General features: G+C 36.7%; 2 protein-coding genes across 13 annotated transcripts in view; one reads left to right on the top strand and one right to left on the bottom strand.

The window, feature by feature from the left end:
• Positions 1-16,928, bottom strand: part of ARFGEF1 (ARF guanine nucleotide exchange factor 1) — a 270,777-nt gene that overhangs the window by 104,552 nt on the left and 149,297 nt on the right. The window lies entirely within an intron of this gene.
• The window catches only part of CSPP1 (centrosome and spindle pole associated protein 1), a 65,557-nt gene continuing 48,850 nt past the window's right edge, over positions 222-16,928 (top strand). For 4 of the 12 annotated variants that reach the window (XR_012833788.1, XM_075743942.1, XM_075743936.1 and 1 more), the window contains exons 1-7: positions 222-363; positions 5,295-5,398; positions 6,693-6,789; positions 10,173-10,273; positions 10,978-11,001; positions 13,470-13,550; positions 16,661-16,762. Coding sequence is in view for 11 of the 12 variants with exons in the window: in XM_075743942.1 (XP_075600057.1) it covers positions 5,297-5,398; positions 6,693-6,789; positions 10,173-10,273; positions 10,978-11,001; positions 13,470-13,550; positions 16,661-16,762 (507 nt within the window). In the remaining variant the exon portion in view is untranslated. Of the gene's footprint in view, positions 490-1,026; positions 4,524-4,552; positions 4,709-5,294; positions 5,399-6,692; positions 6,790-10,172; positions 10,274-10,977; positions 11,002-13,469; positions 13,551-16,660; positions 16,763-16,928 lie in introns of those variants that run through there. The other 8 variants (XM_075743934.1, XM_075743935.1, XM_075743933.1 and 5 more) reach the window with 8 other exon arrangements.

The raw sequence follows: 16,928 nt of genomic DNA, 5'->3' as shown, positions 1-16,928 counted from the left end.
GCGGGGCTGCTAACGCCGCTCCGGTCACAGCATGTTGCGGCCTGACAGGCGTGTTCCAGGGCCACACTGCGTTCTCCACCCGCGCCGGTCAGCTGGCCAAGCGGTGCTTCACGGGTACCGGCCCGCGAAGGTCCCCGTTGAGGAGAGGCCGCCGCCACCTCCCTTCCCGGTCCCTTTCGCCGGTTAAAGCCGCGCCAGTGAGACCCCGGCCCTGCTCCCGCCTGGGGAGGAGGCGAGCCACTGCCGGCTGCGGAATAGGACCGCGCCGCCCTCCGGGGCAGCAGGGGGCGCTGCTTGGCGCCGCCCGCCGGTTTCCGGGGAGGCGGTAACACGCGCGGGACGCGGAGAGAGCTGCGGCCGCTGGTGAGCGGTGGCGGTCGGGACAGCGCCCGGGAACCCTCCCCGCGCACCCCGGTCTGCCGGCCCCGCCGTGCGGAGACGGAGCGGCCGCCTTGTTTACAGCTTGAAACGGGCGGCGGCCGGGACGGGGTGACTCGCCGGGGAGCGGGACTGGCCCCGGAGGCGGCGCAGGGAGCGGGCCGGGGTGGGGACGCGCCGGTCGGGGTCCGAGCCACGGTGCCGTGCCTGGGCGTCCCCGCGGGGGGCAGCGGGGCTCCGTGAGGCCTTCCGGTGGGACCCGTTTGTTGTGCGGCCGTTGCCTAACAACGGCGCCGCTCTCCTTAAAGGGGCCGAGCTGGTAGTACCGCTTCCCCGCCCCGCGGCCGCCGTCTCGGGCGGGCGGCAGCGCCCCGCACCTGGCCCGAGGGGGGTCGGTGCTTCCGGGGCTGCCTCAGAAACGCTGCCGCGGAGAGAGGTTGGGAGGCGGGGGCGGCCGGTGCGCGGGCGGGCGCTGCAGGCTGGGGCCGGGGGAGAGGCGTTTCCCCGAGCTGTCACGCTCGGAGAAATCAATCCCATCCCCTGGCTCTGGAGGTTTTTCCGAAATTAATGTCTTTTTGGATCAGAATGTTCTGGAAAAGTGGATAAGCCCTTTACGGCGAGGGGAAGTAACTCGCGAAACTTGTTGTTTTGAGGGTTAATTGCCTTCACAGTTATGAAAAAGCCCTGTTGTTTTATTCAGAGTTTATTAATGGTGAGCTTCCAGGCCGTAGAACTGTTGTGCTTTTTCAGATAAGAATTTGAGAGAAACGAAGGTGAAAGGCCCAGGAAGCATGTCTCTGACAGCAAGAGCTTATCCTAAATGCCATTCACAGGGGTAGAGAAGCAGCCACTACTGGCTGTTCTGAGACCTTAGGAAGTTTGGGTGAAACTTTGGAAAATATTTCTTAATGACATGATTATGTGACCATGTAACCTGTAACTAACATTTACTAAACGTGGCATATAGTTGCTTTTTTAAAGCACTTTGCTCCTTGCTGCAGTTCATATGGATGGCAATTGCCATTTTGCCAGTTTTTCTGCTATTATTTTAATATTATGGTAGCACAGAAGAGATGAAATCTGTCTACTTTCACATGCTGATTTTAAATTTTGTGCCCCATTCTCCTGAACAAAGAGCAGGGGAAGGGAAAGAATAAAAAAGGAACACAGTAAACATTGCTTTAGATGATAAAGTAGATATGCAATAGACAGCTAGATATAGTATATATGATACAATACTTATGCACATAGATGTTCTGAATATCTTAAATACAGAAACATGCATTATTAACTCTGTTTGGGCATAGATCCAATTAAAATCTCATGTTCAAAGTTGACTTATTTTCTGGAACATATATATATATATATGCATTCTATTGCCTGGTATATTTGCTTAAGTTGAAGTCTACCTAGCTGACTCTGTAATTATTCAGAGTTACTTTTGTGAAAACGTCCAGTTTAAAAGGAAAAAAAAAAGGTTATGAAAACCTAAAATCTTCTTGAAAGTAAACATACAGAAAAAACATTTTTATGCGACATTTTCAGACAGTAGTTGAGTATATAGCAGCAGTATGTTTAATGGAATTTCACATTGAATAATACAATGTTTTGGGAATGCAAATACATCCAAGATTTAAAGATGCAAGAGCTACAGGAAGAGCTGATCAATCTATGCTATCAAACTTTTTTTTTTTAAATAGTATTTACTAAATATTCTGTTTTCCAAAACCCATGAAAAATATGTTGTTTGCACCTCTTAATTTTGGGGGCATATGGTTTATCCTTGGGTTTTCAAATGTTTACAGCATATTCTGACTTTCCCTTTTGCTCTATGCATGTGCCCATGGAGCAACTTCTCCAAGCTTAGTTTTGAATCTGCTACTTGTACTAGTAATTGCAAGGGTCTAGACATGCACAAAATGCATTCAGACACATTGCTAAAGTTAAAATAAATTATTTTGTTTTGAAGTGGTTTTATAGTGGCAGGCTTTACCTTGGTACGTTTATGCAGTCATATGAAGCCATTTTGAAGTTAATGTGAGTTTAGTGCTGTCACCTCCAAGAGAGTTCACTGCGTAATGAGGGGCTGTGGTAGCACACTCTTCAGATAGAAATGTATTGTTTCTTTATTGTGATTAGTCATGATCTCTGCACTTGATACAGTGGATGATAAAATTGATTAATATTCAGTATGATATTTGCTTAAATACTGGTATATTTTCTGAACTTTGCAGTGTATATGCATCACATTCAAATTGTCAGTCTTTTGCTTAGAATATGTAAGTAATTTGATTTTTTTTTCTTTCAGTATAGTATACTCTTTTTGCTTATCTTACAAAGTTTGCACTTGTGCATATTTTAAGATGATCAGCTCAAGCAGAAGGATGTAAGACATGAAATGTCTAGCTATTTTTCTAAGAGGCATTTGGCCCCTGTTCCTGGCTATTTAGCTGTATTAAAGGTATACTGAATCAACAGTGCTGTAGCATTTGTTGTCTTAGTGTTCTCCAAGGCCTGGAGTTGTGAGCTTTCTTCATACCAGTTGCATTGCCTGTGTAGTTCAACTGTGTAGTTCAACTGTAACCATTTTGTCTTTGTTTTTTTAATCTATTATATTGCCTTTTTGAGCAATATAATAAATATAAAATACTGCTCTTTTGAGCAATACGATAGGAGTGCAGAATACTAGAATATTCATTGTGTTCCTCGTGCTAGACAGAAAATATACTGCAAATATTCCTTTCCTTACACTGTGTCTCAGAATAGGTTTGGTGCCATTCCAATACAGTGGAAACAGTTCTACAGTTTATAAGTGTTATTGTAAATAGAGGTAAGAAATGCACATGTTACAGTCAATGAGCTTTTGGAAAGGCTTCTCACAGTGCCTCCTTCTACATGTGGTAATTTTGCTCTTGGTGGACATGCAGCACTGGATAGGTGATGAGACCAACTTTTAAATTCTTTAATATGACAAGTTGTTTCACTGATTCAGAACAGTTTTTTCATTATTCTTATGTAACCTAATAGGCTAAATAAAATTTATCAGGGTCTGGAAACTTACCCTCTTTTAGATTTCTTTTATCCTTTATCACTGTGCAGAGCTAATGAGATTAGAGATTTAGAACAAATCAGATGGGGGAATTTATTTTTGGAATTGATTGTCCTGTATTACCACTAGGAGTTGTAAATAGGTTGTCCTAGTTCTGCTTCCTTTGTAACAATGTTACAATTTTATATTATGAATCAAAAAATGGCATTAATGTAAGAGGAAAAAGTTTAAAGGAATGTACTTTAAGGGAAACATCAAGCAGATGTATTCCTTGAGTTAGCATGCAATTACTGGAATTTATCTCATGGGATTTTGACTTTTTTTTTCTCTTCATCTTCTAGTAAGCATTTATTGCAGTCTCTCTGGTCACATTATTTTATGTTTACCTATGTAGTATCTTATTCTGCTGGTCTTTGAGGTGTTTTGGTTGTGGTTTTTTTTAAATGCTTTGATCCTCTTCCTGAAAGTGTTTATTAATATACTTTTATCATTGGCCTATTGTTTACTTCATACGATCTTTAGGCTTTAGAAAGATACTGAATTAGCCTCAGTGAAACTGCTGTACAATCTGAGTGTAGATACCAGATGTAATGGGATTGTTTAGGAGCCTGCAGGAGCAATCCTGTTGCTTAAGTTGTGTGGGTAGTATTAGAGGGATTTGAGGGTCATAATTTTCTTCTTAGTTTCATGGTTCCTTTGAGCGTGGAATATAACATACGGATTTTTTTACCTGTAGGCTTGGTTTTGCAAAACTTCTCCTCCAGTGGAGTTGGTGAAAACGCTGAGTGGAGAAAAGGATGAAGTGGCTTGTATGCAGTCATTGGTTTTGTCTTCCTTCTTGCCATGGTTACATAGTATGCAGCTTTGCAGTATTTTTAGTTCCAGTAAGACTATCCTAACAAAGAGTATTCAAAGTCTGAGTGTGTGTGTTACCTTCTGTACAGTTTCATTGTCATGAATTTGATTCACTTTAATTTTTATTATGAGGTTATCTAGGAGCAGCAGTATACAATATATTGCACTAATAAGATGATTAAATTTCTGCTCTGAAGGGCTTTCAGTTAAATAGGCAAGATGCACAACTAATGGAAGAAAGGTAATCAGGTGTTCCTCAGTACATGTTTTCTTACAGATGAGTGGCTTGTCTGATTCCAAGACAATACTACCTGATATTTACAATCTTACAATTATTGCAGAATTGTAGCTGTTCTTATTGCCTCTGCTATTTTATTGGTACAGGAGGTAATGATACACTGTTGTCTCCGACTCCAGAAACACTGTGTATGTGTTTTGTGTTTTTTCTTTGTTGTTTTTTTTTGTTATTTTTTTGTTTGTTTTGAATAAGCCAGATGATTTTTAAGACTTCTTGTGATAGTAAGTTAAGCACAGAATTGATTGTGTGATTTGGTCCTTATTTTAGAGTATACGTGTATTTTGCACTTTTTGTACTTTTTTGTGTAACGATTCCTTTATCCTGTTTATTTTTTATGTTGTCTAATTTTGATTTTTATAATTCACCAGCAATAAGCTAATGCTAGTGTGTAGTGGAGGGTCATTGATAGACTTGCAGTTAACAAAAACAACCCCAAATAACGAAGTTGGGAAAAAAAAAGGATTAGAGAATATCTTCAATCTTATAATTTGGAATCTTCAAATTTTCTCTCTGGTGAAACATCAAGTAATCTCCTCCATGGATGGGTTTCCTGAGTCAGGTGTTTTGCTGACCCAGCAAACATCCTAAGGCTCACAATTCTGAGGGAGAAGCTTGAATATTACTTAACTATTTTCTTAAGTAACTGTAATAGAGCTTTAAATTTTTGATGTTCTGATGTAAAGGCAATGTTCTATGTCTTTTCTATAACCTTAGAAATGATGGCCGATGATTTAGACAAATTTATTGAAGATCAGAAGGCCAAGTTGGCACAAGATAAGGCAGAACTTGAAAATGATCCACCTTACATGGAAATGAGGGTAAGAATATTAAATAGTTTTCCTGAATTTAAACACTTCCATTGCTAGGGTCTTGATTTAAGCTTGCTTTTCCTGTGCTCTTAAAACTGTATTTGTTGTTAAAGTATATGTTAAATATTTATATATTCAAAGTAATTTCTAACTTTGTATCTGTATTTATGTAGATTTTTAAAAACCTGTTTGCTACCGGGCATACACAGTAACATTTGTATTTTACAAGTCAGAAAACTCTTGTAAATTGTTATCATTGTTACTTCCCCCTTCCCTAGGGAAGCTCACTAGCAGGGATCTGCTCTCTGCCTACTCCAGAGCATGGGCATTGGGACAGGGATGGAAGGTATAAATATCCTCAAAATTTATGTTATGGAAACTAGGAAATAGAAAAGACAAAGTACTTAATCTAATCAGTTACAATTTTCCTATTAGAAATTCTAGTACCTAATTTTAAAGCTATAAAGATTTTATAATTTGCAGATCACTATTAAGTTGTTTAATAGTGCCAGTACCTGGCAAAAAGCTATATCTTAAGTAATTTAAGCTAGCTAAGTGTTATGGTAACTAAATAAAATCCTCAGTAAAAAAAATGAGCTTTAATTTGTCAGTTGTTTGATTTAGCCCTAAACAGCTTGAGCTTCTATCAGCAATTATAATACTGAGTTTTCACTCCCTTTTTTGTTTCATCAGAAGGTTATGAGAATTCATCTTTCCCCTTATGTGAGTAATACAAGTATTTTTACCTAGTTAAAATAATTCTCTCCAGAAAGTTTTATTAATTCACTCCAGAAAGTTAATTCTTAGGGAGTTGTGAGGAGTTTGGCTTCCTTTATTTTTCACTCCTCTGCTCAGAGCAAGCTGAGGAGAATGTTTCTAGCCTGTAGTTTGATAAAGTCCTAAGCTGTATGGTGAAAGTGTAGTTACAGGGAACAGGTGTGTTAAACTTGTCCTGTAATATGTTGTAATTCTTTCACATCAATCCCTATAAAAAAAACCAGAGAGGGTATGTGTAAACTATGAAACAATTGTGGAGTATGACATGTGGTTTATGGCATAAATCACAGTATGTATTGTCAGTGTTTTTCATGGCATGAAATATATTGAATACATTGAACTAATTTCTGTGTTTTAGTGAACTACTTTTTTGGTAGTATTAGTGAAATGTATAACTTAATGTGTTAATCCAGCATCACTTTCAATCTCTGTTCTCCAGTGCTAATAATTATGTTAATAATGTTGTTCTTATATGTGATATATCTTTTACCATGTGATGCAGCAAAGCATTTTGTTTTGTTTTCAGAATAAGGAATCAGAGAAGCTTTCTGAGACTAGCAAAATGCTAATCTCCATGGCTAAAGAAAATATACCTCCAAATAGTCAACAGAACTATCCTTTAGGTATAGTATATTTTTTAAATGTCTTCTGGATTTAAGTAGCATTTAATTAGCTTTGAGAATTTTTGGAATGGAATTACTGCTTTGGATTTTTAATTATGATAATAATTATAATTCAAGTGCATACCAATTCTTCAGTCTTCCAAACATCTTGGGATTGTGTGGAATTTTTTTTGTAGTTACGCTTTTTTTTGAATAAGGAAAATATGCCAAGCACTTTCTTCTTGTAAAGGTAGCTCCATTAAAAACAAAACAAACCAAAACCAGCATAAAAACAGAACAAAAAGCTGCTTGCCAGTCCTTGATAGATGATCTGTATTTTCCTGTTGTATTTGGGTGGAGCAAAAGCTTTGGAAGTTCATCTTTCGTCTGGACTTTACTGCAAAATAATCCATTCCCTGTATGTCGTGCCGGGGAAGTAAGGATGCCTTTTCTTTCAGCATCTAAGCTTAAGAGTCCTAGTCCAACCTGGCTAAAATGCACACAGTTAAACTAATTTTTCTTTTAAATGCTAAGTGTCTTTTAAATGTTTAGGCATCGTGTACTAAAGGGATTGTATTGCTTTTGTACTTTTGTTATAATGTAGTCATTTATTATACAATGAAAGAACAAGCACTTAGTTTTGGTTGAAATTTTAACCAAGTGGAATGGTTAGATTTGTTTTGCTGTGACTATCGGTTTAATCACAGTTTTCTTTTTAAAAATATATATTGTCCTATTTTCTTCTTTTCTCTGTATTCTTTGTGATTCCTGTTTTGAAAAAGTGTGATAATGTTCCTTTCTCCATCTTACTGTTTCTGTAATGTGCCACCTTTCCTTACTTGTCCTACCATCTCCTTTCTGTAGGCATGACTGTTTTTCCTTAGTTACGCTTCTGTAGCTCAGGTTTGTCTTGACATCTTTAGAGCTTTTCTGTGACCTACATCCTGTTGATAGGTGACTCTCTTCTTTTATGTGTAGACACTTTGGGTTTGTACCTCATTAATTTTCATACTGTGCTTAATGTAATTCTGCAGCTTCCAGTGGGAGTAAAAGCTGTCCTTTTAGTTTAAAGAAGATACGTCAGTGGATATTTGATGTTGTTTACATAATACCAATCTAACCCATCTTTTAAATAAGTACTCCTGCTATGCTTAATGTTATATCCTCTCTATAACTTTAACAGAATTTGTGACCAGAAGAGTGCATGTCTCAAATTAAAAAATGGAGCCTGAGCTTGCGATCTGGGGGCCTGAACTGCTCGTAGCTGCATAAATAAAAACATGTGTTTTTCATAAGGATGTTGTATTAAGTAGATTTTCCAGCCATCAGCAAGGCAGACTCCTCTAGAACCTTTACAGGAAAACATCACTAAAAATTACCTGAAATGGTAATTGAATATTCCTTGCTGCCAGAAATCATAATGCATAAACTTGGTTAGAGGACAGCACTTGAATAAGTATCTGCCTCACGTTTTTGGCAGTTTTATTATGACCAGCAGGTTAGTCCTGGTGTTGGTAATTCTTTGCTTAAGTGTGGAAACATATGATACAGAAAATAGAACACAGTAGGTAGTATCCCAATGGCTGTGACAGACCACTACATAAAAGTTAAGCTATTTTAATATTAAAATAACTTTATCTCTTGTTGTAGAGGTATAATAGCACATGTCATGTTGTGTTTATTATTATACATTGGACTTAACTGTTGACACCTAAATATAGTAATACACATAATGAAGTATTACAGGTGAGGGGCATTCATGTGGTCTTAAATGAAAAGCAACAAGTAGGTATTGCTATGTCGTGGTTTAACCCCAGCTGGCAACTAAGCCCCACGCAGCTGTTTGCTCACTCCCCCTGCAGTGGGATGGGGGAGAGAATCAGAAGAGTGAAAGTGAGAAAACTCATGGGTTGGGATAAAGGCAGTTTAATAATTGAAATAGAATAATAATAATTAATAAATTGTAATGGAAAGGAAAATAGTAAAGGGAGAAATAAAACCCAAGAAAGACAAGTGATGCAAATGAAAACAATTGCTCACCACCGACTGACCAATGCCCAGCCAGTCCTGAAGCAGCGGATCCCCCCACGAAACTCTCCCCTAGGTTTATTGCTGAGCATGATGTCATATGGTATGGAATATCCCTTTGGTCACTTGGGCTCAGCTGTCCTGGCTGTGCCCCCTCCCAGCTTCTTGTGCACCTGCTGCAGAAGGCTCATGCCTCCTTGCTGGCAGTTTGGGAAGCTGAAAACCTGACTTAATTGTAAACGCTGCTTAGCAACAACCAAACCATCAGTGTGTTATCAACAGTATTCTCATACTAAATCCAAAACACTGCACTATACCAGCTGCTAGGAAGAAAATTAACTCTACCTCAGCTGAAACCAGGACACTGAGTTAGCAATTTTCAGCCTTTATATAATATCATTTTTTACTGTACAGACAGCTATTAATGCCCTAAATATTTAAAATACTGAAGTCAAACAAAGTACTATGGACTAAATTGGGACTGATGTAAGAGTAAATTTCGAATATCCCTCTCTTCCCTCTTGCTACTTGCTATTCATTTTACATAGACCACAAGATGTAGAAATGCTTTCAGAGAAACAATAGGAAATAAAAAACCCCAAACGGTTGCAATCTGAGTCTCTTGTTTTGTGGAATTCACTAGCTCTCTGTGGAGAGTGGTGCAAGTGACTGCAGAGGTGGGCTTCTGGGGCAGATGATATTATATTTCTTATAAACTACTTTAAAATATATTTTGGGTACAACAACAGCTTGCATAGCATTAAATTTCAAGAGTGCAGCTGTTATGGACCTAATCTTGGAAAAGTACTAAATGTGTGGTTTGGGTCTACTACAATTAAAAACACTGAGGTAGAAAGAAAAAATGATTATAGTTATCATATGGTCAGATTCCTTCTAGTTGTGTGGAAACCAACACATTTTTCACATGCTTTGTGCTAAATAGCTTGTTGCTTCATGGTGAAGCACAGCTTAAACTATCAGAGTAATTTAGAAACTAACATGTCAAAGGAGATTTCCTATGATACATACATTAACAAAATAAATATGTACAATACTTAGGTCATTGTATACTATTTGTCAAACTATCCAAATAAATTCAGTTTATGTTGCTTTTTTTTTTTCCCCTGGTGGGGGGGAACTGCGAGAACTAGAGAAAAACTGACATCCAAAAACCAATTCATTTTTCTATGCTTTCCACCCAACTACTCATACAGAGAAGGTGTTTATTATTTCAGGTGTTCTGTAATTACTGGTTGTGTAGTTCATTTTTTTCATTGCTGATGTCTAATAAAAATCCAGATGTAGCTTTTGCAGGATGTGCTTTGTATTGATACAAAATAGTAGAATAATAATATTTAACGTCGTTAAACTTTCAGGTGACTATGGCTTGAGTTTACCTCTTGGCGAAGAATATGAACGGAAAAAACATAAACTCAAAGAGGAGCTTCGACAAGATTATAGGCGATATCTTTCTCAGGTAAAGCTTCTTGTCTGGTTGCCTGAGTTTAGTGAGTCTTTTAAAATGACTCTCTTATTTTAATTGAATGAAAATTAATAAAATAAGTGGAAAATCTTTATAAGGAGTGATGGCTGATTTCGAAGACTCAAGTAAAAGTAATTTTAAAATGTCGCCGTGAGGAATAGTTATATATTTTAGTCTTCTACAGATCTCATTGCCATGAGACTACATTTTACTTAGTACATTTTATTCTGAATACTTTTATTTATTTGTCTCTACTTCTTTCTTAGTTTCTTCTTAAGAATTTAAAATATCATCTGTTACTTCCTTAAGTACTTATGTATTCTATGGTCTGTAATTCAGGTAAGAATATTCCTATAATTAGTGTGACTCCATTTGACAGTGTCTTTTTGATTTTAGAAATAAGAGAACTTTCATGTTCTGCTTAGCATGATTTATTAAATGTTATGGTAAATTTAAAATTGAAATGGTATGTATGAAATGTTATAATCTTGGGAATATTCTGTATCTCTTCTTAGTCAAACAGGAAAAAAGTCAGGAACGAAATAATTTCTGTTGTCTGAAAATGCTAATTATCAGAGTATTTAGTTCTTAAAATGAAAGAATGGATTGGCTCATAGAAAAGAAGTCTTTTTTTGTTAAGTCAAATATTTCTGAATGAAAGACTCTTTTTTGAATAGTATCTTTTCCCTGGCTTTTAGGGTATTTCACAGGCAAAAAGAAAGGTAGGGTGCCTGCAATATCTTTTTTTTTTTCTTCAAATTAGTCACTTTTTGCTTTGTTTGAAAGCTTTATGCTCTTTGAATTTTTTTAAAAAAAATCATTACTCCTTTTGTGCTTTGTGTGTTTGTGCATGCTGTAGTGATTAGTTGTGATTAACAGTGTTGTTTGCTTTGTGCAAAATGATTGCTTGTATTAATTATTTTCCATTAATAAGATTTTAAAACACTTGCTGATTTCTTTTTTACTTTGCAATTGCTATTGTTTCTGTCTAATGCTGACTTTACAAAAGTTTTTCTTTTAGTAGACATTTGCTTCAAGGCTTATCAGTTACGTAGATGTTATGAGTTCAGATTTTTTTTTCTTGATATACATAGTTTATAAAGCCGGAATAAAATTGTAAAGTCTGAAATATTATAATATGTCATCGGAACCAGAGTCAGGGCTTTTTTTCTTCCCTACCATTGTGAAATCTCATCAGTAGTGCTTAGGAAAGCAGTAGAGCCAGTTGTTCAGCACCTAGTGGCCAGAGTGCAGGAATACAAGTATTGTGAGGAAAATATAATACCAGAGGCACATTTTTTGCAAGCTTTATTCAATTACAGTAATTTTTAATTATTTATATCATTATACTGTCATGTATATATAATTTTCGAATTTCACGCTGTTCATCAAGGTTGTTCAGATTAAGCAACTTCAGTAAAGGACCGGGAAGTAACGTGGAAGAAACACAACCTTCTGTTTTTTCTGGGCCTTTGAATAATATGCATGTGATAGAAATTAACTATATTAGTTCTTACACTAGAATTTCTGAATAACAATAGCAACAGCAGAATTAACTGGCTTCTTAACCTCTAATCAAAATGATGCTTATATAATTGTTGCTTCTTGTTTAATCTTAAACTTCACATTATTTTCAAAGTTAGAATATTGTGTTACAATTTAGAGTTTCATAACTCTCACCAAAGTACCCAAATAATAGAATTTTTACATTAACTTCTAGTGGTTTATTCTCAATTGAACTTCAGTTTTACCAATTTAGGTTTAAAAGATGTTGTGGGGTTTTTTTTACTGTAGTATGTTAGCTATGTTAAACTTGTAAGGCTTGAGGAAGAAGTAGGATAACAATCTCTAATTTCTTTTCCCCACGTAAAGAGACAGTGCAACTTTTAGCAGCTGTCATTGTAATAATGTTTTGGTTATTAACTTGTTTAGTCTTGCTTATGTAGAAAATGCAGTCTCCATATCAGCTTCTGATTTTTGGCAAATACCTTTTTAAGATCAGAGGTAATGTCTACAGATGTGTTCAAAGTGTGAAAAGGGTTACTTAATGAGGATTACAATTTATTTACTTTTTCTAGTAAAAATAACTTAGTTCTCCCTATTAATCTAGTTGTCTCACTGCTTGAATATTTGCATGGTTATTCAATCCCTTAGATCTTTTAATGTGTACTTGTGAAACACAATTCATAATGATGTGGTTTTGTACTGGAATGGGTAGAGCTCTTAACTGTTGACATGCCTCTAAGCTTTTAAGCTACGTGACAACATAGATAATGAAAGGAAACAATGCTAGTGAAATACCATATCTAAACTTTCCCCTCATTGGCCCATTCCACACAAGTAGATTATCTTTTTATTGACGATAATTGGATTTATAAAACATAAGTAACTGACTGAGAATGGCCTGGGGATGCTTTTAGTAAATGAGTGACGTATGAAGAAGCCACTAGACATGGAAGCTAAGGACCTGTTCCAACATTGGGGTTTGATTTGAAAGGCTGGTGCTGTGACTTGCTGTGCAGCCCAGTTTCCAAGCTGTGGCCCAGGGAGCTGTATGGAGCAACAGCATAGTGTTTTCAGGGGAAAGTTTTGTTCTGAAAGTGACTCATGGTCCGTAAGGAATTACAAGATTTGGTGATGGGTCCTTGTCCTGAAAAGTTTGGGGACTGCTGTTGTAGAAAACAGATAGTGCTGAGATGCAGAGTAGTGACTGTGCTAGTGTTAGCATGGATTCCATCTGTTAAAATAAGAGGTAGACATACATTTTCTGCAGTTAAACAAAGCAATTTTTCATCTTGAGTAAAGTAGCGTCTTGCAAAATTCCTCTTACGCTTGTACAGATGCTTGTGCTTATGCTACTTACAGGAGAATTGAGTAATGGTGGGGGTTTTTTGAATAAAAATAGAGTTTTTTAATATACAGAGACTAACTTGTAATACTTGAAATAGTGTAATAGGGAAGAAATTACAAACTCAAGCTTAAACCTTGACAAAGTTCTTTACTTTCTGCATTCCTTGACTTCACTCATATGTTCTAAGAAGATCCTACATTTTCAAAATGTGAAGGTTGTCTTCAGTCTTTATTTCATTAAATTGATCAGGTTTGTTTCAGAAAATGTAATTCCTAGCAACTATTTAGCAAGTAAGTTTTGGTATTTTAAAATATATTGAATTTTTTTTTTTAAATGTAGAAAAATTATCTGACTACTGGTGAAGTAGATCCATATACTCAGGGATTATCTCTTCCTATTGATGAGCGGAGATCTGCAAAGGTAAGTATCAGGAGGAATTTAACTAAGTGGTTTATAACTTGAAAATGAACCTGGATGTTTAAACTGTTGTGGAAAAATTATTTCCACTTAAGTTTTTTTGTTTGGTTGGGGTTTTTTTACACTGTTTACAAATTAACATTTTTGGAAGTGGTCATTTAGAATAATTTTCAGAAAAGTAAAGTCTTTAAATTTTGTTGTTGTTATTAAATTTTTAATCGTAGGTTACCTGTGCTCTTAATTTTTAGATAATTGCACATCTAATTCTATACTGATACTAGTTTGAAGTTTGCTACCTGTAATTCACACCTGCAGGGCACTTGCTGTGTTCAAAAGCTCTAGTGGTTGTGCTTGGGTTTTGTTCAGCAACAAATTCTGGTCTAATGAAGAACATTGTTCTTCTCATAAATATATATATATGTGTTTCTAATTTATTACTCATCTTACTGCACCCTGGGGATAATTTTTTAAATATTTGCTTGTAATTGTTTCTACAGTGATATTCTTACCAGTTCCTATCAGAACTAAAGGAAGTATGCTTTCTGCTCCACACAATTTGTTTTGATGTCTTTGTACACTTAACCTACCTGCTTATCCACGTGATTTTTTTTTTTTTTTTAAACAGATAAATCCAGGAATCTAAATAAAAGCTGATCTGTTATTTCACAAATTGCCTGCTGTTAATATAGGAATCTTCCCAATTTCCAATCTTTCTTTGAGAGTACAGATACTAATGTGTTTTGTGAAAGGAGTACGCATTGTCTCTCTGCGTTTAGTCCCTTTGATCTCCCTGAGGTTTCTTATCAGTTTATGCTCGTGCTTTCATATGTTGGAGAAAGATACCAGCCATAACGGTCTCTCTGCTATTGAAGGTTCGTGGAGGTTAGAATAAGAATACGCAACGTACATAGGTGGATTTTTCTTAACCCCGGATCCATTCCTCTGATGCATAGTATGATTCTGTGGAAGCCTAAATCAGTCTTAGAGGGGTCACCTCTCCTCCTTCCCTCACGCTCTTGGCTTTATATTCCCAGTTCCTTTGTTGTGTTTGCCTGTAAATTGATCCAGGAAGTTGAATCAGCAGAAACATTATAATTTTGCAAATATTTTTGCTGACTCAACTAACACCACTGGTTGGTTGTTAGGATTGGCCAAACCCCAGCGGAGATGCAAGGCAGAAAGAGAAACTCTTGCTGGAGGAGGACTAGACCTTGGGGGGTTGCAGTTGGTTTTTGTTTTTTAACCTATGTTGCCTTGGAGTTGCAGTGTTGCTCTGTGTTTTGAGCTACGCTGTCACTGTAATCTGGCACAAGACTTCTGCTATGGAATGTGTTGGTCTTGCCCTTGCTGTGCTTATTTACGCCTTTTGCCTCTCTTGTGCTGGCAATAATGTTTGGCCATTTGAGGAGTCAGGTGAGAACTCAAATAAGTGAAAACTGCTGTTATGAAAAAGCCCCAGACTCCAAATTATTCTAGTGTCAAAAACAAGGGAGGCAGCAAGAATGAAATGCCCAGGAACAGGAAAGGACTCCTTCGTTCTCAGCAGCAGCATGCATTTGTGCTGAGTCTGTTAGCTTTGAGTACTTGTGAACTTTGTGTTAACCCTTGCGATTATGTGTGCTGAAACAGTGAAAGATAAAGTATCTTTGATTAATTCTCTGGAAATTAAAGAGATATCTGAACTGGGAACATGTTTGATCATTGATGGTTTTATATCATAGCAGCTCAACATTTGTTGAGATTTTCTGTACAAGAGCATTGCATCCTTTTTACCCATTTATTTATTGCTATTGCAGAACCTAAAAGCTGCCAGAAGATGTCACACTGTGCCCTACTAAGCAGTTAGCCTCTGGGCAGATAATGATTAAATTGCATTTTTGTTTCCTCTATAAGGTAAAATGTGCAGTCACACAGCATATTGAATTTTCTGCTGAGTGTTTTGCCACCTGTTAAAGCCATGCTAGTTTCTCAGCTTTGGAAAATACCCCCCAGGCAGTTTTCATAGCTGTCTGCAGGTTTTATATTGTCACTGTCAGGAAACCTATAGACACAAATTATGGAAAAAAAAAAAACAGTTTTGGGGAGCATTGGTCTCATTTGCAAAAACATTATTAATCTGGTATTTCCATGGTGGTTGCAATATAATTATTTTTGTTTGAAATTTGTTCATGGGAAAGTAGATTATGTATAATGTTCAGATTTTTTAATATCTTTTGGGTTTTTTATTGGAACGTACTGCAGTGGAGAAGAGCATGATTTGTAATAATTGTAATATATTTCTCTTTTTTTTTTTTAATATATGATGGTTGGAATGAGGTAGTATAAGAGATGCCACATGCTCTAAACATAAGGTATTAATATCAGGAAATAATGAAAATCAGAGTTTGCCTTACCTGGAGACTTTTGTATTTCATATTTTATTATTAGGCTGTTGATGTTCAATTCCTGCATATTTTTATTCCTGAGCAAGCTAGTTATAAATGTTGCCACCTTGCAAAAGCAGCTAGAACAAGGTGGATAGATGATGCTTTTAGTTTTCCTTGCATTCTTTGCACTTTTGACTCTTTTTGCAGTGAGCTTAACTGCTCATTGGAATTTGACAGTTCAAGTTATATCTTAAGCCATAATTGGCATATCTTGTCTATGCATGTATTTGTTGTCCTGTTTTAATTGTGAGTGGGGCAAGTCACAACTATAACAAAAAAAAAAAATTGTATGTTTAAAAATCATCTGTAAATACATTCAGATGGGAAGTTAGAAGGTGATTTCTAATTGTCAAAGGAGTGAGGCTTTGGAACAATTTTGGAATAGATTTAGCGGGAGGAAACTGCCTAACTGGTTTTAAGATGGAACTTGATACACTGTAGTGTTACTAAGGACTAGACTTCATGCCCAAGAAGCTGACTTCTACTTACAGATTTCAGATTCAGAGAAAGTACTATGTTGAAGGATGAACAAAACCCTCAAAGCAATTCAAGCCCAATTTGTACATCACAAAGAAGGGGGAGGGCAAGCACACAGCTCACATGTATTAATTTAATACTGCAGTTCTGTGAAGTTAAAACCTACTCAAAAATGCAAAATTATGATGCCCTTTTCAATGCCTGTTTTAGGAGAAACTACGGCTTGAAAGAAACAAGGAGTACAATCAGTATCTCAGGGATAAAGAAGAATGGAATGAAAGGCTAAGGAAATTAGGGAAGAAAAACACAGAGGTAATACAGTTTTGCTGAAGCTGATACAAAGAACAACATAAATGATCTTGTCAATTTTTTTGTCATTGACTAAGACATATAAAATAAGACAAAATAAGCAAAGAATGTTGTTCAATTAGGCCACAGTTTTATATTAATATATCTAGCAAGTCCTGGTTACAAGTCA

This window comes from Balearica regulorum, chromosome 2, assembly GCF_011004875.1.
Source record: "Balearica regulorum gibbericeps isolate bBalReg1 chromosome 2, bBalReg1.pri, whole genome shotgun sequence".
NCBI classification, from domain to species: domain Eukaryota; kingdom Metazoa; phylum Chordata; class Aves; order Gruiformes; family Gruidae; genus Balearica; species Balearica regulorum.
Note: the sequence above shows the minus strand (reverse complement) of the source record. Positions and strands in the feature narration are given on the sequence as shown.